Source organism: Callithrix jacchus, chromosome 11, assembly GCF_049354715.1.
Source record: "Callithrix jacchus isolate 240 chromosome 11, calJac240_pri, whole genome shotgun sequence".
Lineage (NCBI taxonomy): Eukaryota > Metazoa > Chordata > Mammalia > Primates > Cebidae > Callithrix > Callithrix jacchus.
The window spans coordinates 76,379,638-76,400,001 of NC_133512.1; the positions used below are offsets into that span (position 1 = coordinate 76,379,638).

Here is a 20,364-nt window from a genome sequence, read left to right on the forward strand (position 1 = left end):
GAAGATCCAGGCTCTTCCCCTGTTTTCTTGACTCTATTGTGGGAGAAACAGGGCAGTCTGGATGAGCTCCCATGGGTGGCACAGGCAAGGTCCTCCTGTGGACTGGTCCTCAGTGGGCTGTACACATAAACCTGTCTCTTCCTATCAGATCAAGGAGTTCTGGGCCGGGTGTCTTCAAGAGAGCTGGGCTGGGAGCCAAGGATGACAAAGACTCTCGACTACCCAAAGATGTAGGAAGGACTTTCCCTATGGCCCACATGCCAGGAATTAGATATAAAAACAGCTCTTCTATATCCATAAAGCAGCTTCCAGCCTGAATGGCAGGCCCTGCCACATTTCATTCTCAGCTCACTCTTGTCCCTGGTTCCTTCAGTCATTTCAATGAGTGTTGGTCGTGCACATTTTTATACCTGCTATATTGTAAGTTGTTTGTAAGGATAGTGATCAGACCCTACTCCTTTTGATATAGTCCTATCACCTAATGGGTAGTAGGTGTATTTAAACAGTGTTGGTTAAAGCCAAGGCATAGAATCAAAGCCAGAAGTTGTCCAGAAGAAGTGAGAACACACTGATAGGGATAAGAAGATTGGACTCAGAAGCAGAGTCTGCCTTGACGGGGCCTTTTATATACTTTCTGTAGTTAGAGCAGGATCTACTCACCAGCTCTTCACGGTGTGGTCAACCAGGGCTCAGACCAATAGAGCCAGGAGTTTCTGGATTCAAGAGCGATTAAATTGGGCAACGGCTCATTTGAACCTCATCCTGATGCATCAGGAACATTCCATGGGCTAAGAATATAAAACAGGAGATGAGCATACATCTTCTGGGGAAGGGTGGGCAGGTGGGCTGATTTTATCAACATTTTCCCTTGTTTTTTAGTATTTCCTGGTTTCTCCCTCAAAGAACTTCAGAATGTCTGCTAATGGCACCCTCTTCTCCACAACAGAATTGGACTTTGAAGCAGGACCCAGCAGGTAGCCTGACTACTGACCTTGCTTGAAGTACCATTTATCCTAGGGTCAAGGAAAACGTGAGGGACAGGTCACAGTGCAAACTGAGGGCAGCTGGGGCGGGGCCTTTGAGTGATCTACAGCCTCATTGTAAGTTCAGATGGTAGTGAACCCCAGAGAGGGACGGGGAATAAGGCAATTGTCTGGGAGTCCTCTTTTGGTCTCCAGAGAACAAGAATGACAGTATGGGAGATGGTGACTCAGTACAGGAGTGTCATGAGCAGTGCAAGGTCAGATGTAACCGGGTCCATGCACATTTTCTGCATGTGCTGCTGTATAAGTACCGCACGCTAACCAATTGCACCACTGGAGCTCCAGGTCCATGCACATTTTCATCTTTCCATAAGGTCAGATTTTTACCGACGCTATTTCAATCCCGAAAGCCATGAACTACATGGAATTCCCAAGGAGGCAACTCTCCTTAGACTTCTTGTTGACACAATAGTCAGAGCACACAGGCTTAAGCCACTCCAAAGTTCGGTCAGTATTGTAAACCAAATGTAGATATGTCATCAACACATACATGTTATAAACATTCCACATCAAAGTCACATTTAACACCACAAGGAAAGGGAGTAGGGAAAAGAAGCTAATAAGCCAGACCAAGGACAGTGATGTGGACAAGGAGAGCGTCTTGGTCACATCCAAGGTCATCAATATCTTGTAAGGAAGGCTTGTTGATTTGGGCAGATGTGGGGTACAGATCACAAGTGACAGCAAGACAGGGTCCGTCAAGATGGCCATGTTGAGCCAGTGAAGTCCTGCTCATTTTATGGCCCTTGGGTCCTCTGGTGAAGACTGGTAGTAAAGGATTATGCCCTGACCTAGTTGAGTGTTGTCTCTCTTGATTGGGTGAACATCTGGACCCTGTTGGCTTGATGCCTTTTGAAATGTAAGATGGCATCGTTTTCTAAAATGGAGTCACTAATGTTAAGGGTGATCTATACAAGGTTTCTCAGAACGCATGTTGTTTGCGAGAGGCAGCCATCCGAGCAAAGTGGCTGATGAGGGGAAAGCAATGACGTGGGGTGAGCAGGCCTCCAGGAAAGTCCAGGCCCTGTGGATGAAAACACATTGGCCTTGGGGTGAAGCAGGTGAGGCTCCTGGTTCTGCGCTGGGCGTGGGAACAAGAGCTAGACATGGGAACCATGGGGGCCTTTCTCCCTCCTGTGGGAGTGATAGGCACATTCCAAGGATCTTGTGAGAAATACCAGAACAGAGGATGCAGCATGGTGCTTGAGCAGACGCTGGCCTGGTGGGATGATGGTGGTTCATAGCCACTGCAGAATGAGAAGCAGCCAGTGGGTTCAGGGGCAGGGAGAGAACAGTAGCCCTGCAGGCCCTGAGACTGGGGGCATTATGGAGAGGGTCACCACCAAAGGGGCAGGCTCTGCCCTCACTCCTCCCACCCCATGTCTTTCCCCATCCCATGTTGAGGTAGCGTCAGTGAAGCTTGACTCTCTCATGTGGAATGTTTCCTGGCAGTTTCCATCTCATCGTGGAGGTGAGGGACAGCGGTGGCCTCAGGGCCTCCACGGCCATCCAGGTGAACATCGTGAACCTCAACGACGAAGCCCCTCACTTTACCAGGTAGGCCTGAGGGCATGCAGGACTCCCTGGGCCGCCAGCATGTCCTTCTTAGGCCACGTTGTCCCCTCTGGCACATTTAATACAAGGCAGAGACATGCCTTTTGCTCTGGCCTGCAGGAGAGATTAGAGGCGTGAGCTCTTCAAAGTCTCTGTCTGGCCCTCTGGACTGCTGTTTTCCACCTTTGCTGCCTCTGCCGCCTGTACCCCCATGTTCACAGCCACCACGGGATTTTGGGTATTGTGGGGAGGAGGGGTTGACACATGCCCGGGTGTGGGGCCTGCCACTGTGCACACGCAGAGGGTGCTTTTATAATAAAGCGCTGCACGTCAGTAACAGTGATGGCGGCCGCACAGTAGTGACAGTGATGGTGGCCGCACGTTGGTGACAGTGATGGTGTAGTGACAGTGATAGTGACCACACGTTAGTGACAATGATGGTGTAGTGACAGTGATGGTGGCTGCACATTAGTGACAATGATGGTGTAGTGACAGTGATGGTGTCTGCACGTTAGTGACAGTGATGGTGGCTGCACATTAGTGACAGTGATAGTAACTGCATGTTAGTAATAGTGATGATGCAGAGTCCCAGATCACGTGTCATCACTCACGTCTCCCTCCTGGTGTGTCATCCTCGCACTGAGAGGAGGGCTGTTATCATGGTGCTTGCCCATTACCGGGTGCTCTAAAGTTTCTTCCTTCCATGGTGGATCCAGAAAAAAGTGATCCGACTGTGTCTGGCAGCTCCTCCATCCAGCAGAGGTGGGAAGGGTAAATGCGTCAGGTGGAGGGAGTTTGTGGAAATATGCCTGGCACCTGACACAAAAGGAAGCTCTGAGCCTATCATAGATGGGAATTTAGGAAAAGGGGATTCTGAGCTGGTAGGGGCAGGCTCTGCCTTCACTCCTCCCACTCCATGTTTTTTCCCCATCCCATTTTAAAGTAATGTCAGCAAAGTTTGATTCTTTCACATGGAATGTTTCCCTGGCAGTTCTCCTGGCATACTGCTTACAGAGCCTCTGCCTACCCCAGTCCCTGAGATGGGCATAGGAGCCAGCCACAAGGAAAGTGTCAAAATCACCTTTAACAGCATGAATGGCTATGAATAGATTCAGCACAGGACCCTCCACCAACAGAAGTCCATTAGGCCTCAGAGCTAGGTAGAGGGCTTGCAAAAGTTCTCCAAGATTGGGAGGTATTAAGGCAGCGGCACTCGCAGGCTAATCTGGTGCCACTTGGCACACACACAACAGTTGCACAACTTCTGGATGTGAACACAGTCTACAGTCCAGTTGCAGGTATCAAAGAATGCATCTGCTGCAGCCCTGCAGCCTGGGGATGGAGCCCCAATACGTTCCTCTTTCCAACCTGACCCTCAATTTATCTGCTGCGATTAAATTGCTACATAATGCTTTCCGTCAGCGCCTCAAGCTGGGTTAGGTTCAGAAGGAGAGCACAGTGCCTTTAAGCTGACAGGTGGCTCTTGGAGCAAAGTCCAGGCAGCTTATTAACAGTTGTGACATCCCAGTTCAGATTCATGCTCAGGTATGGCCCCACACAGCTCTGCAGATTCTTCAAGAACCCCCAGAGGAGGTGATGGCTGAGGGCTGGAGCAGATGCATTCTTTGCCACCTTCCCCACAAGCCCCATCTGTGAGGAGGGGAGGCAGGTTAATGGGGGTGCAAAGGGAAAAATAATAAGAACTCCCCAGGGGCAGAACTTGTAAACCATCTGGTTTGGACCACATCTTCAAAAATACAGCAACTGACTTTAGCAGAGAGAAAACATGACCCTCGCTGGCTTGGGATGCACCCAGAGGTCAGCCTGGAACTCTCGGGTCCTCCTTTTAGGTTTGAAAGAGGAACATATCAGGCTCCATTCCCAGGCAGACAGCATGATCTGTGCGACGATCTGGTTTTTTTTTTTTCAGTCAGTCAACTTTATTTCAAACAGCATTCTTTGGATGAAGGTGAAGATGGTCTTCTAGAGCCTCACTCTAAAAGAAGGAGTGGGGGCAGGGTGGCAGCCCTGACTTGGCGCAGGCAGTCGATGAGAGTCAGCCTCATCCTTCAGCCATCCACAATTTGAAAGGATTTGCTCAGTTTCAAACTAAGTGCTGACGTGGAGGTCTTTCATGGTTCCCCTGAGCCTCTGATCCTCCTTTTCCTATAAATCAGTGCTAGCACTAACGATAACTACTTTAATTCAGGATTAACAAAATTAAATCCTCAAACAGACTCAAGTGTTCTGAGTTTGAGTGTGAAATATCTATCTTTACTATTTGTTAAATTCCTGCAATTAACACAACCAAAGCAAATCCTGTGTCTTGTTCTTGAGACAGTTCTTGAGACTGTCTCCCCATTTTCTCCCTGGGTGGTGACAAATGTTGGAAAGCTTTATAGACTCAGAATGTGAGCTCTAGGAGTCTGCTATTAATGAAGTTGATTATTTTATTATAAAAGCACCTGACAGGCTGACAGGGTGGCTCACACCTGTAATCCTGGCACTTTGAGAGGCCAAGGCAGGTGGATCACCTGAAGTCAGGAGTTCAAGACCAGCCTGACCAACATGGTGAAATCCTATCTCTACTAAAAATACAAAAAAATAGCTAGGTGCAGTGGCAGGGACACCTGTAGTCCCAGCTACTCAGGAAGCTGAGGCAGGAGAATCGTTTGAACCTAGCAGGCAGAGGTTGTGGTGAGCCAAGATCGCACCACTGCAGCCTGGGCAACAAGAGCAAAACTCCGTGTCAAAACAAAAACAAAAAGCCCAGCAGCTGACAAAGTTACTGTTTTCCCATGCGCAGAGCTTGCTGTGTGTGCAGAGCACTTTATTTTAGAGTTGGGTAGGGAGGTCTTTCTCCCCTCCTGCTCATTTCTTTTGTATTTACTCAGTCCTTTTCCACCTGAGGCCCCGCAGTGTACACTGAAAACTCACCGTAAGCACTCACTGAAAACTCATTCATAGTGAAGCCATCCATAGCTTCCCAGCATTTACACCTTTCCCCCGAGTGTGGCTGCCGGCCCAAGCTCCGGAGGTCAGGTGTTTCGGGTAAGAAGGCGTGGAAATGCAGGTGGCGGCAGAGAAGTCAGCCTCTGTCAGGCTGGCTGCACAGCTCCTGGCTTTGCTATGCTTTGCATAGCTCTTAACTGTGGTCTATGTTGAATGATATTTTATACACACCTGTATCTTGGATTCAAAAATCAAATAGATTAAAGATTTTATCTCCTGCCAGGCTCGATGTCAGGCTAACCAAGAGAGAATATTTCACCTGAGGTGCTGTGCCAATAGCCTGACCAGTCCCCTTCTCGGGGATCTAGGTTCCTGGAGCACCCAGCATGGACTAGGTGAGCCTTCAGAGCACAGTTTCTTACACAGCAGCACTGATGGCATTGAGCCAGGGACCCCTTTGTAGAGGGGCTGTCCTGTGCACTGGAGGATGTGTAGCAACATCATCTCCGGCTTCTATCCCCTAAACATCACAGCAGCTCTCTCCCCTCGTTGTGAAAATCAAACGTGTTCAGATGCCCCCCTTCCCCCCCAGCTGAGAACCACTGTCTAAGAAGGAAAAAGGGGTGATGGGAGGAAGGGACTTTTCCTCCCTAGGTATCCTTTCTCTGTCCTGTGGGAGGCTGGGAGGCTGTGGTTGCCACCTCTGGCATCACCTTATAATCATCCTTCTGAAACCTTAAAGCCTGTAGAGATCCACTGGGCATCTTGTGAAAACCCCAGTCCTGGTTCAGAGGGCTGGAGTGGGCGGGCCTGAGGTTTGCATGTCTAACCAGTTCCCTGGCGATGCTTTTTCTAGGAGCATGCTTGGAGTAGCGCATAGCCATGTGAGTAGCACACGCCTCTTAGTGGGATCTTCTTTGGAAGTTAACAGAACCCACTCAATGACCAAAGCAAAAACACACCACAGTAGCAACAGGGGCGCTCACAGAAGGGACTGAAGAACTGGCCCGCCTGGGGGACTGTGGCCACCTCCTCCCCTCCTGGCTCTGGTTTTTCCTCCTGCCACCCCACCTCTTTGGTCCCATCCCACTTTGCCTATTCCTGGACTCACCAGTGACAGCATCACAGACTCCCTGAGAAGGAGGTGTCCCCAGTAAGGGAAGGATGAATGGGCCTGTTTCAGTGGGGCACCGGAGTGACTTTAGGCTGAACATGATTACTCTCTCCCAGCAATGAAGTATACCCACAGGAGACCACCTTGTGAATGGATGTCGGGGGACCATGGATCCAGGGAGGAGCCCTCATAGGGAGGGTCAGGGTGAGGACCTGGTTCCTGCCTTTCTCTATCTGCCCCTGACTCTAGCGATTGGTTCCCTGCCATCTCTCCTTTTTCTGGCCCTGCCTACCTTATTGGGATGGTGAGATAGCACAGCAGAACATGCTGAGCTTATAAAAGGAACGCAGTTACTTAGATCTCAGAGGCACTATACCCCTCTCAAAGACGATCCCACATGGGAACATCTCCACTTGGGAAACTGGGAGATTAGAGGTGACTATTTGCCCCACTGAAATGATTTTCCTCAGCAGAAGGACTTCCTGCAGAGTTACTTTAAACAATAAGCCTCCCTTAGAGCCTTCAGAATTACTCAATACATAGTCAGTTAAAACTCCCAACCTATCAGTCTCGTTACTGGCCTGTTCCAAAGGCATTGGTGGGGGTCTGAGGAAGATGGCTAAGATTTGGGTTTATCTTGCAAGAAGGAGGACAGTTATGGGGTCTGGTCTTCTGCCAGGGGACCTAGTTCTCAGTTCAGAGAGCTGAACCTCATGATTAATGCACGCAAGTTCTGTGCATAAATTCTGTATCCTCAGGCAAAAAAAAAAAAAAAAAAGAAAGAAAGAAAAAGACAAGGAAGAAAAAAAAAGTGAGCAAAGGTGTGAGAACAGAGAGGCTTTACAGCATTTCTGGCTTCTGGTGGCAGCCATGGGATGGGAGTCGGGAACAAGGAAGGGAACCCACAGCTCCGGACATGACCCTGGCATGTTCTGGACACAGTGATTTCTAAAAGAATTCAGGGAAATCTGCACAAAAAGTGGGGAAATGAGAAAAGAGAGCTGGATAGGCCAACTCTCCTTATTTCAAAAGACGTTAATGCCAAGGCTGATCTGAAATGACATCAGGCAGATGTGCGTAGAGTAGGAGACTGTGGTGGCCCATGTAAATCGTCACAACGGCAGTGCAGTACTTTCTTCGCATCCACAGGGATGTGATCTTTGGGAATACAAAAGCCAGCCACGCTCCTTCCCGCTGCTGTGCTCTCCCGCAGAGCATGCTGATGCAACTTGAACAGCTCTGCACTATATTTAGGACTAACCAAAATACCCATCGCCTAGACGCTACCTTCCTGTGCCCCTGAAAATTAGCTGTGTCTGCTGTATCTCTGTTACAGCCCGACACGAGTGTACACGATCCTGGAGGAACTGAGTCCTGGAACCATCGTGGCCAATATCACAGCAGAGGATCCTGATGAGGAAGGTCTTCCCAGCCACCTCCTCTACAGCATTACCACCGTTAGCAAATATTTCATGATAAATCAGTGTAAGCCACTCACCTCCATCCTTAAGTGTACCCTCTAATTCAGCCATTTGGATTGTTTTACAATGCAGTCATCCCTCGATACCCATAAGGATTTGTTCCAGCATGCACTGTATATACCAAAATCCACGTATGCCCAAGTCTTTCTATGAAATGGCATGGTATTTGCATATAACCTATGCGTGTCCCCCATATACTTTATATCATCTCTAGATTACCTATACTACCTGATACAATGTAAATGCTATGTGGAGAGTTGTTATATTGTATTGCTTAGGTAATACTGATGAGAAAAAAGTCTGTACATGTTTAGTACAGATGCAACCATTCATTTATTTTTGCTGAATATTTTTAATCCTCAGTTGGTTGAATCTGAGGATGCAGAACCCATGGATACAGAGGGCGGATTGTGTTTTTCTTATTTTCTGGTCTGGGGTATATCTGTCTGGGGTGATCATTGGTTACCAAGGTAATCAGCTGGCATGGGGGTTGGGGAAATGAAATAGGGTTGACAACTATGTCCCCCTTCACCTTTGTGGGAGCTGCGGCTGGGGGGGTGACGATATTTATTTTCTTACCCATTGTTAGGTTTGTGACTGAGACCTCTATAAGAAAGACAGATTAACAATAGAAAAGCATACAAATTTATTTAACGTAAGTTTTTTTTTGAGACGGAGTTTCGCTCTTGTTACCCAGGCTGGAGTGCAATGGTGTGATCTCGGCTCACCACAACCTTGGCCTCCTGGGCTCAGGCAATTCTCCTGCCTCAGCCTCCTGAGTAGCTGGGATTACAGGCACGCGCCACTATGCCCAGCTAATTTTTTGTATTTTTAGTAGAGACGGGGTTTCACCATGTTGACCTGGATGGTCTCAATCTCTTGACATTGTGATCCACCCACCTCGGCCTCCCAAAGTGCTGGGATTACAGGCTTGAGCCACCGCGCCCGGCCTAACATAAGTTTTATGTTACACCAGAGCCTTCAGAAATGAAGACTCAAAGAAACAGGAAGACCCATGTGTTTTTATGGTCAGTTTGATGAAGTGAGTGATTGTGGAGAAGTATGATTGGAGGACAGAAGGATATGATCAAATCATAGTAAACCTGGGAGAGTTTAGCAAGGCCCATTTGTTCAGACTCTTCCTGGCATCTCTGTCTTCCCAAATAGGATGTGCCTTTCCTCCAGGTATAGGTAGGATACCTCTGGAATGAAGGTCTTATGACTGCTTCAAAGGAAAGCCAGAGACCTCTTTTATGGTCTGCTTCGGGAAGAAGGGCAGGAGAAGGTTGGAGAGACCCTCCTGCTTCTGCTGTTTTCTCAAATGCAAGGTGCCATATTTTAGGGTAATGTGTCCAGAATCCCATCACCTTTTTCTCAAAGGCAGATGTGTAAGGATGGATGGGTTACTTACCCTGAGAGTACCCTTTGGTCTTCTGAAGAGAGGAGCTATCTCAGCACTGTCCAATAGGAATAAAATGAAGTCACATATCATTTCAAAGTCTCTAGTAGTCACATTTTTAAAAAGTAAAAAAAAATAGGAGAAATTCATTTCAATGAGGCATTTTTATTTATCTCAACATGTATAAAATATCATTTCAATGTGATCAGTACTTAAAAGTTATTCATGGCCAGACATAGTGGCTCATGTCTGTAATCCCAGCACTTTGAGAGGCTGAGGCCAGAGGATTGCTTGAGTCCAAGAGTTAGAGATTAGCCTGGGCAACGTAGTGAAACCCTGTCTCTACTAAAAATTTAAAATCAGCTGAGTGTGGTGACCCACACCTATAGTCCCAGCTACTCAGGAAGTTGAGGCAGGAGGATCTCTCGAGCCCAGGAGTTTAAGGCTGCAGTGAGCTATGATCATTCCACTCTACTCCAGTCTGAGCGACAAAGCAAGACTCTGTCTCAAAAAAAAAAAAAAAGAAAGGTATTAATGAGGTGTTTCATATCATTTTCTTTGGTACCAAGTCTTGGAAGATTGTTGTATGTTTTATACTTATAGTACATCTCAATTTGGATTAGCACCATTAAATCACTCAATAACTCTCATATGACTAGTGGTAACTGTATGGGACAGTGTCATTCTACATCAATCTGCCAGACTGCTGGGAGTTATTTTCCCATCCCTGAAGGGGAGGAATTCCCCTTCTCTCCACTTCTATAACCATCTTTTACTGGGGCCTTAGTACATACCAGGCATTATGCTGAGTGATTATTCACATGTATCTGATCTCAAGTACTCAAGATGGTAACTCAATGAACTATCGTTATTCACATTTTACAGATGAGGAAACTGAGGCCTAGGGAGAGCCTCAGGCAGGCTAAACAACTTGCTCAAAGTCTCACAGCTTGTAGGTCGTGAGGGAGAAGTACCAACCTAAGCTGCCCGATTCCTCAGGCCTGTCCTCAACCACTATCAGACTGTCCCATCCCTTTAAGTCCTAATTGTATCACCAAAAAGGACTTCAGCCTTGGACAATCCCAGAAAAACAATGTGCTACTGCCTCCTTAGGCTTTTGGGCAAAGGATACCTATTCCCAGGAGATGCAGGCAAAAGCAATAATTGAGCACTGCCTCTGAAAACGTCCTAATGTCTTGTCAGCTGAGAGTGTAGGGACAACCATGGTTGAGAATGCTGTTTACTCTAGTGTTGCAAAATTCAACTTTTAACAAGTAGAGAGAGAGTTTGGGTTTTTTTTTAATTTTGAGCATATTTATTAAGATTCTTTGGTTGCAGGTAACAGAAACTAAGGCAAACCATGCTCACCAAAAGGAAAAAAAAAGGCAGGGACATCTGTCAACAGGATTCAGGGCATCTCCTAAGAAAATGCCGAAAGATGGGAGCACAGGAAGGACGTGACCCAGCGCTGCTCTAGGGACCTCAGCTCTGTAGCTCCACTATTAGCCTGGCTGAGCCTCCAATGTGTGTCTTTCAGTTAGAAATTCTTCAATAAGAGAACCCTGTGGGCCAAGCTGGAGTCAGCTATCTACCAGTCCAGTCTACTGGCAAGGCTGCCCCCAGGGACCCAACTCTGAAGTGAAGTGTGAGAATTCCTAGAAGGATCAGGCCAGATACCCCAATAAATGCCTAACACAGGAACTTCATGGGTTTTCAAAAATGTACTTGTATAGAGATTATGCTCTGCATAAGCTTTTCCTCCTATTAGAAAGGTCTTTTCCAGGTTTCTCCAGGTTTCTGTTTTCATTTCTCTTAAAAGGGGCACATTCTAACCTTTGATTTCTTAGTGACTGGTGCAATCCAAGTGGCCCAGAGGATCGACCGAGATGCAGGTGAATTGAGACAGAATCCCGCCATTTCCCTGGAAGTTCTGGTAAAGGACAGACCATATGGGGGTCAGGAGAATCGCATCCAGATAACCTTCACTGTGGAAGACATCAACGACAATCCTGCCACATGCCAAAGGTTCACCTTCAGGTACGCGCACGTTGAAACTTGTGCTGGAAGTTCCACCTCTTGTGGCCTTCCACCCTTTGGCTTCTCTGGTATATTCTCAGGAGGACCTGAAGAACCATAGGCATTTGGAGAAACAGCTCACTAGAATAAATCGATCTGAGCTGTTCACTTTTGTCCACGGTTTCCTTGTCATCATCCTTTCCTCCTCCCTCTCTTTCATTTTCCTTCTTCTTCATTATCTCCCTTGTTCACTTTCTTACTCTTAATAATTGTTTTTTACTTCGCCCCCTTCTATATCCTGCTCATCTCTGTTGGTGAAAAGGACCACAGGGACTTGTTAGGCTCTCTCTGGACTGTGCCTGCTCTTTATTTATTGCCACGGGTGGCAAGATGGGGCTGTTAGTTAGCAGTTATAATAGATGCTTGAGCCTTAGGATCAGTAAATAGGAACTCTCAGAGAAACACACCACCAGTCAGATGAATAAATCAAACCAAGTGCTTATGCAAAACCAAACAAAGCATCGAATTCACCTTACACAACTTAATTGAATATAAACACAAGGCATCTGAAAGGAAAAAAATGCAGATACAAGTGGGTTACAAGTGATTTTGTATATTTTGACTCATTCTTTTTGCTATTATTTAAAAATACAGTCCTTGTGATTCTGGGTTAATATGCTTTTTGAAAACAAGATTGTCTTTATACTGTTTTGTCAAATAGCCACATGATTAGTACTTTCCCATGTCAGCCTCATCTCTGATGTTTTGTCCCAGCCAGTCTCTGGTAGCTTGAGAGGCTAAAGAGGGCTCTTTGGGAGGAACTGAGGCTGTGGGAAGCAACTCCACAGTAGTCTTTGCTAAGAGATGGCCCTTTATCTGGAGCAAGCCTGAAGACCAGGGTGGGTCTCAGGTCAGATGTCCCCATGGGGAGAGTCTCCTGAGTTTATCTTTGACTGGTTTTGTACGTTTTCTCCAGGTGACTCTGAACATAAACCCAATATATGCAGAGGACAAAGGATCCCAGATGAGGATTGCCTAGGAGGAACAGTAGAAATAGAAATTCCTTTGTTTTACTCATGGATGTCTCTTTGTTGTCCTAAATGCCATGCCCAGCATAATGCTAGAGGATCCATGTGGCCTCAAGTCTGATATCAAAATGATTAAACTCTGTTCTAGACACACCCCTGACTTGTCCTTTCAGATCCAGTTTCCAGCCTGCTCTGTGCTCCAAGATGCTGACCTGGATGGATACTGTATTAGTCCGTTTTCATGCTGCTGATAAAGACATACCTAATACTGGGCAACGTACAAAAGAAAGAGGTTTAATTGGACTTACAGTTCCATATGGCTGGGGAAGCCTCACAATCATGACAGAAGACAAGGAGGAGCAAGTCATGTCTTACATAGATGGCAGCAGGCAAAGAGAAAAAAGAGCTTGTGTAGGGATGCTCCCCCAATAAAGCTATCAGATCTTGTGAGACTTATTCATGATCACGAGAACAGCACAGGAAACGCTTGCCCTCATGATTCAATTACCTCCTGCCAGGTCCCTCCTATGACATGTAGGAATTCAAGATGAAACTTTGGTGGGGACACAGCCAAACCATATCATCCTGCCCCAGTCCTTCCCAAAGCTCATGTTTTCACATTTCAAAACCAATCATGTCTTCCCAGCAGTCACCCAAAGTCTTAACTCATTTCAGCATTAGCTCAAGAGTCCACATTCCAAAGTCTCATCAGAGACAAGGCAAGTCCCTTCTGCCTATAAGCCTGTAAAATCAAAAGCAAATCAGTTACTTTCTAGATACAATGGGGATGTAGGCTTTGGGTAAATGCAGCTGTTCCAAGTGGGAGAAATTGGCCAAAATGAAGGGGCTAGAAGCCCCATGCAAATTTGAAATCAAGCAGGGAATCAAATCTTAAAGCTCCAAAATGATCTGCTTTGACTGTATGTCTCACATCCAGGTCATGCTGATGCAAGAGGTGGGTTCCCATGGTCTTGGGTAGCCCCGCCACGGTGGCTTTGCAGGGTACAGCTTCCCTCCCAGCTGCTTTCATGAGCTAGCATTGAGTGTCTGTGGCTTTTCCAGGTGCATGGTGCAAGCTGTCAGTGGATTTACCATTCTGGTGTCTGGAGGACAGTGGCCCCCTTCTCACAGCTCCACTAAGTAGTGCCCCAGTAGGGACTCTGTGTGGGGACTCCAACCCCACATTTCCCTTCTGTACTACCCTAGCAGAGGTTCTCCATGAGTGCCACCCACCCCATTCCGCTACAACAAACTTCTGTCTGGGCATCCAGGCATTTCCATACATCCTCTTCTATGCAGAGGTTCCCAAATCTTAATTCGTGACTTCTGTGCAGTCTCAACACCATGCGGAAGCTGGCAAGGTGTTGCTTCTACCCTCTGAAGCAATAGCCTGAACTATACCTTGGCCCCTTTTAGTCACTCATGCTAGAGTGGCTGGGATGGAGGGCACCAAGTCCCTAAGCTGCACATTTTTCTGTCTTCTTCTGTACGCAACAGAGGGACCCTGGGCCCAGGCCATAAAACCATTTTTTACCCCTAAACCTCTGGGCCTGTGATGGGAGGGGCTGCCACAGAGGTCTCTGACATGCCCTGGAGACATCTTCCCCCTTGTCTTGGTGATTAACATTCAGCTCATTGTTACTTATGCAAATTTATGCAGCTGGCTTGAATTTCTCTTCAGAAAATGGGATTTTCCTTTCTCTTGCATTGTCTGGCTGCAAAATTTCCAGACTTTTATGCTCTGCTTCCTTCATAAAACTGAATGCCTTTAATAGCACCCAAGTCACTTCTTGAATGCTTTGCTGCTTAGAAATTTCTTCTACCAGATACCCTAAATCATCTCTCTCAAGTTCTGAGTTCTACAAATCTCTAGGGCAGAGGCAAAATGCTGCCAGTCTCTTTGCTAAAACATAACAAGGGTCACCTTTGCTCCAGTCCCAACAAGTTCCTCATCTCCATCTGAGATCACCTCAGTCTAGATTTCATTGTTCATATCATTATCAGCATTTTTGTCAAAGCCATTCAACATGTCTCTAGGGAGTTCTAAACTTTCCCACATTTTTCTATCTTCTTCTGAGCCCTCCAAACTGTTCCAATCCCTGTCTATTACCCATTTTTAAGTCACTTCTACATTTTCAGGTATCTACAGCAGTGCTCCTCTCTACTGGTACAAATTTACTGGATTAGTCTGTTTTCATACTGCTGATACAGACATACCTGAGACTGGGCAATTTGCAAAAGAAAGAGATTTAATGGACTTACAGTTCCACATGTGTGGGGAAGCTTCATAATCATGGCAGAAGGCAAGGAGGAGCAAGTCATGTCTTACATAGATGGTGCAGGCAAAGAGAGAGAGAGCTTGTGCAGGGAAATTCCCCCTTATGAAGCCATCAGATCTGGTGAGACTTATTCACTATCATGAGAACAGCACAAGAAAGACTTGCCCCCATGATTCAGTTTCCTCCCACTGTGTCCCTTTTATCATATGTGGGAATTCAAGTTAAGACTTGGGTGAGGACACAGCCAAACCATATCAGACACCAACTAGCTCCCTTGCCTTCCAGCTTCTGGTTGGCCAATGGGGAATCCTGGAAGGGGGAAAGGGTAGGGCCAGGCTTTCTCCTTGTGAGCTGGATGCACTCCTCCCCTGCCTGAAGGTCTCCATTCCCATAGGCAGCTCTCTGTCCCTGGCAGCAGGACCTGTTCCCTCCACTGGTTCCCCTGGGCCTAGAGGTGGTAAGCGTGCTTCACTCTCGAGCTCTGAGATATTGCATTGTTCCTTGAGATTTCCATATACCCTGTGAGTGAGCACCTTCTTCTTAGTCCCTTTACTAACCCCTCCTAGAATGATCCTAATTCACCAGCTGCTTCCTGCTGACACCCCGATAATGTCAGTCACAATCTTGAGCACGTGCTAGGTTCCTATCCCAACCTGAGCCCTACAGTCCATTAGATGGGTGGGGACAGCTGCAAGCGTAGTTAGAATTCTATCTTCCACACCTTTACATGCATAAATTGAACCCACCCTCTGCTGAGAGATGTCTGGGGCCTGGGGATGGAGTAGAGATGATTTGTAGCATCACACTTATGCTTTCTTTGACATTTTAAATCTGCTAGCACTCTTGGGCAGTTCCTGTACATCCTGGGAAGCTCCTGCCCTCTTCCACTCTCCTGCTCTTCCTTGTTCTTCTGCCCTAAGAGGTAGGGGGTAAAGATTAAGAAGTGAGAATGCCTGGAGAGGGGTGTGCTGTCTCAAACCTTCCTTGCCCACTTTCTCCCTTCAGTGCATATCTGTTAAGTGTATATTTGGCTTCCTGCAGTCCAGAGCCCCCTGGGGTATGGAAAGACAGTTTGCAGACTGTGTTCCATATTAGCTGGTGAATCCACAATTCGAATATCCTAGACTGTCCAGGCAAGCCCAGAGTCCTGCTCTTGATAATCTTCCCTCCAGATTAGCTTTGAAGGCCATTGTGAAATCTGTAACTGGAGTAATTGCATTTATTACTGAAGACAATCTAACCAGGGCTCAAGTCCCTTTTCTGGGCTCTTCTAGTGGGAGGAATTCTCAACAACACTATGAATGCCAATTTGTGAGGCAGGGCAACAAAAGGGACCCTTCCTCTGCAGTCCCAGGGGCGAGGTCTAAAAGCCCAGCCCCGCATCCCAAGTCTGCATAAGGACAGGTGCAGAGAGGGCCGAGAGGCCCTGGCCTGCAGCACCTGCCATCCTTCCAGCCTTATACCTTCTCCAGTCCTATTATGTCAGAGCAAGCACACAAGCAGGTCAAAACAGAACAAAGCTACAATAGCAGTGGTGCTGCCACGGGATCTGACACTTGTTCCTGAACGTTTGTTCCTTCTTCGTTGGCTATGGGCGTGGCCCTGCTGGGGAGTTCGTGAGAGCAGGTGGCAGAGCGGGTGGGGTCAGCGCAGCTGCTGGAGGTCGCGTGCCACACTCCGGCGGTGAAGAGGGCGGCCTGGAGGAGGCGGGCGCCCCCTGCTGCCCGTGCGGGCCCCTGCAGGCTCCCAGTTCTTCGCGCCGAGGCCCCCGCGGCTTTCCCAGGCCAATGATGAATGAGCCCAGAGCCCCAAGGAGGCATCCGAGGCACAGTGACAGCCCCCATTCTGGTTGTAAATTGTTAGGTGCTTCGCTGAATGTACTTCGCAAGCTGTTTGTGAGCAAGAGGCGGAGCAGTTTGGCTGATTCGGAGTGGGCTGGACACAGTCACCTTGCGTGGGAGAGAAACATGGTCTGATGGCTGGGAAGAGGGCAGCCTGCATTTGAGGCAGGGATTGCTGAATGAGGGGAGTGGCTTTCCAAGTTAGGCGTGTAGGGGAAAAACACCAAGTGTCAGGGATGAATGAGAGGACAGGCCAAGCAGCCCTGGGGGGCCAAGTGAAGGGTTGGAGTTCCTGAAATGTCTGGCTTCAGGACCTTGGATTCTTTAAATGATGCAATCTTCTGGCTTCTGCAGAGCTGAAATCAAGGCTTAGATCCCCAAACCATCTGTGAGCCTGGATACTTATCAATGGAAGTTCAAGCTTACAGGGACTCTTACATTGCAGAGGATCGTGTCTGGATATATCCACTTTCCTGGACAGGCCGGGAAACTGCTTGGAACCACTCTTTCTTCCCCTGTGCGGTGGCGACAAGAATACAAACCTCTCTGACATGAGGAAATTAGAGATAGTGTTTTTAAAGTGCTTGGTATGACACAGCATGAAGCTGGTGTTTAGTAAGTTGGTATCTATTCTAAGTCCCTATGAATGCAACCACGTTGTGCAATAAAGGCAGGAATGCTCAGACTCCAATCCTGCTGAAATACAGAGGTGCTCTTTGCCAATGAGGCATCATGGAGACTCCATTATGCCTGTTTTCACTCCAGGCAGCAAACCTGTTATCCTCAGTGGCCCATGACCATCCTTGCTGTCAGACTTTGCGCCGTCTGCACTGAGCCCAGAGCCCATTTTATCTGCCATGAAAAGAGGATGTGGAACATAGAAGGGGGCAGAGTTTGGTTGCAGGGAGAAGTGTGTGCTCCAAGAACCAGATGCTAAGATGGGATTAAATGTGTAAGGCTATTATTAGGGGAGATGCCTGTGGCAGAAAATGGGGAGAAAGATGGACACGGCTGGGCAAGTCATCAGATCATGACGCAAGGCTGACCTGGGTGAAAGAAAAGAGGGAGGGAAGGTAGATGGACATGTTCTAGGCTGCCATGCCATCTGAGGAGTGTTCAGCTAGGCCACTGGGGGTCCTGGAGCCAGGGTCAGCTGACATAGGACAGGAATAAACCTTAGTATCTTTGCCATGACCAGTTGTTGGTATGTGGCCTCACCCTAAACACAGTGGTGGATTTCAGAGCCCAGCAGCTGAAGCCGATGGTCAGTTATGCCCTCGTGGTTGGAGGTCTTCCAGGCACACTCTCATGACAGCCATGATATATTTTTGTAAGAAATTCTACCAAGGCAAAATATGATTGAGATAGGTAGGCAAAACAAGCAAAAAAGAAAAAAAAAGCCACAAATTCCTCCCTGTCTGCTCTGTATGCATGCTCCTTTGCAATGTGATTTTGCTATTCCCTCCAGCAAGAGTTGGGTCTTGGTGGGCGCAGTGCCTCACGCCTGTAATCCCAGCACTTTGGGTGGCTGAGGCGGGCAGATCACCTGAGATCAGGAGTCAAGACCAGCCTGACCAACATGGGAAACCCAGTTTCTACTAAAAATTTAAAATTAGCCCGGTGTGGTGGCAAATGCCTGTAATCCCAGCTACTTGGGAGTCTGAGGCAGGAGAGTCACTTGAACACAGGAGGCGGAGGTGGTGGTGAGCTGAAATCGCACCGTTGCACTCCAGCCTGGGCAGCAACAGCAGAACTCCGTCTCAAAAGAAGAGGTGGGTCTCCTTGAATCTGAGCTTGACCATCTGAATTCCTTTGACCACTGGAGCATTCACAAACATGGTACGACAGAGGCTGGAAAAATGCATGTGCATCGGAACTTGCCCTCTCTTGTTACTTTGGGAAGCCAGAGCCCTCCGTGCAATGAGCCTAGACTGGCCTTCTAGAAGACAAGAACAAGAAGAAGCAGAAACCAAGCACCTTCCCACCTCCAGGCGTGTGAGTCCATCCTAGACTCTCAAGCCCCAGCCAAGCTGTCAGTGATCACAGAGACCACCTGAGCGAAACTAAAACCAGAAGGACTGTGGGAAAACCTATAGTACTGTGAGAAAGAATAAATGCGTGTTGTTTTAATTCACTCAGTTTGGGGATGGTGCATTCTGTAGTAAAAACTAATTGATATCATTTATGTCCATTTTATAGACGAAGAAAGTGAAATGTGGAGACATGAGAAAGGCTTTCAATGAACTGAAACCTCAAGGTGTTCATTAGTCTTCCTCAGAACCTCCCACAAAAGCTGGGCTTCATTAGAAGGCTCTAAGTTCGGGGGTAGCTTTACTCATTTGTGTTATTCACCTAAACCCTGGAGTCTACTGAGATTGAGACACCCACATTTGACCATTAATAAACCTCTTTTGAATGAATAATATAAAGGTGTTAGGAGGCCCTTCTAGGCCATTGAAGCCACTAGAACACAAGTCAAGGAATTCTCCATCTTCAAAGCATGGGAGACGAGGGGTACAGGGATTTGCCCTAGCCTAATTAGAAACTCCTTCAGGCAGGAGGTAAAATTTGTACTTTTCTTCTTACATTCTTCTTCATGTCTGTGCTAGTCTTATAAGTCTATTTTTCATTCACTCAACCAATATTTATTGAGTGTGCCAAGAAAAATGCAAAGATCCTTGCCCTCATAGAGTTTACTTTCTAGGAAGGAAATAGACAATAAACAGAACGGTGTATCAGATGATGATGTGTGTTAAGAATTAAAAATAAAGAGGGGAACAGGAAAGGAAGCACCAGCCAGGGATCACTGCCATTCTAGATAGGGTAGCCTCACTGATAAGGTGACATTTGATTAGACAGACGAAAGCAAGTGAAAGTGGGAGCCATGTGGGTATCTGTGGGGAGAGGATTCCAGAGTGAGTGCAGTGACACTGAGGCCAGAGCCTCTTGAAGAGTTCAGGGAGCATCAGGAGGCCAGAGTGGCAGGAGGAGAGTGAACAAGGAGAAGAACTAGTGGGCGATGTTCAGAGAGGAAAAGGCGGGCATATCACGAAGGGTCCTAAAGATCAAAGGTGGGACTTTGTGTGAAATGAGGAGCCATTTGGGACTTAGGAGCAGAGGAGTGACATGATCTGACACTGGGTTAACAGGATCCCTCTGGCTGCTGTGTTTAAAATAGCCCAAAAGGCAGCAAGGGCGGAATCAGAGAGACCAGTTAGGAGGTGACTGCCGTGACCATGGTCTTACTTCGAATTACAGTGAAAGCAGAGAGGTCTAGCCCAGGACCCATGTGAGAAGAAACACTCCATCACTATTTGTTGGGGGATATACTGAATTGTGTCTTTTCACCAGCATGATGGTGCCGGAAAGAACAGCCAACGGGACGTTGCTTCTTGACCTGAACAATTTCTGCTTTGATGATGACAGTGAGGCACCAAACAACAGATTCAACTTCACCACGCCATCTGGAGTGGGGAGCGGCGGCAGGTTTTCACAGGATCCAGCTGGCTCTGGGAAAATTGTGGTCAGTTAATGGTCGTTGCATCATTAAAAGGGCACCGGGAATTGGTCCAACATGCATCGTGCTTTTGCTGCCCCATAGAGAGAAATTTCCAAGGTAACCCCCTCTCAGAGCGACTGTAACTGACAGGCTTAATA

The 20,364-nt window shown here is 47.4% G+C and overlaps 1 protein-coding gene across 1 annotated transcript in view; it reads left to right on the top strand.

Moving 5' to 3' along the window:
* CDHR3 (cadherin related family member 3) overlaps nt 1–20,364 on the top strand; it is a 66,356-nt gene that overhangs the window by 25,447 nt on the left and 20,545 nt on the right. Inside the window, exons 5-9 of the mRNA XM_002751711.7 lie at nt 880–974; nt 2,496–2,600; nt 8,000–8,148; nt 11,391–11,580; nt 20,059–20,230. Coding sequence (XP_002751757.2) covers nt 880–974; nt 2,496–2,600; nt 8,000–8,148; nt 11,391–11,580; nt 20,059–20,230 — 711 coding nt within the window. The remainder of the gene's footprint in view (nt 1–879; nt 975–2,495; nt 2,601–7,999; nt 8,149–11,390; nt 11,581–20,058; nt 20,231–20,364) is intronic.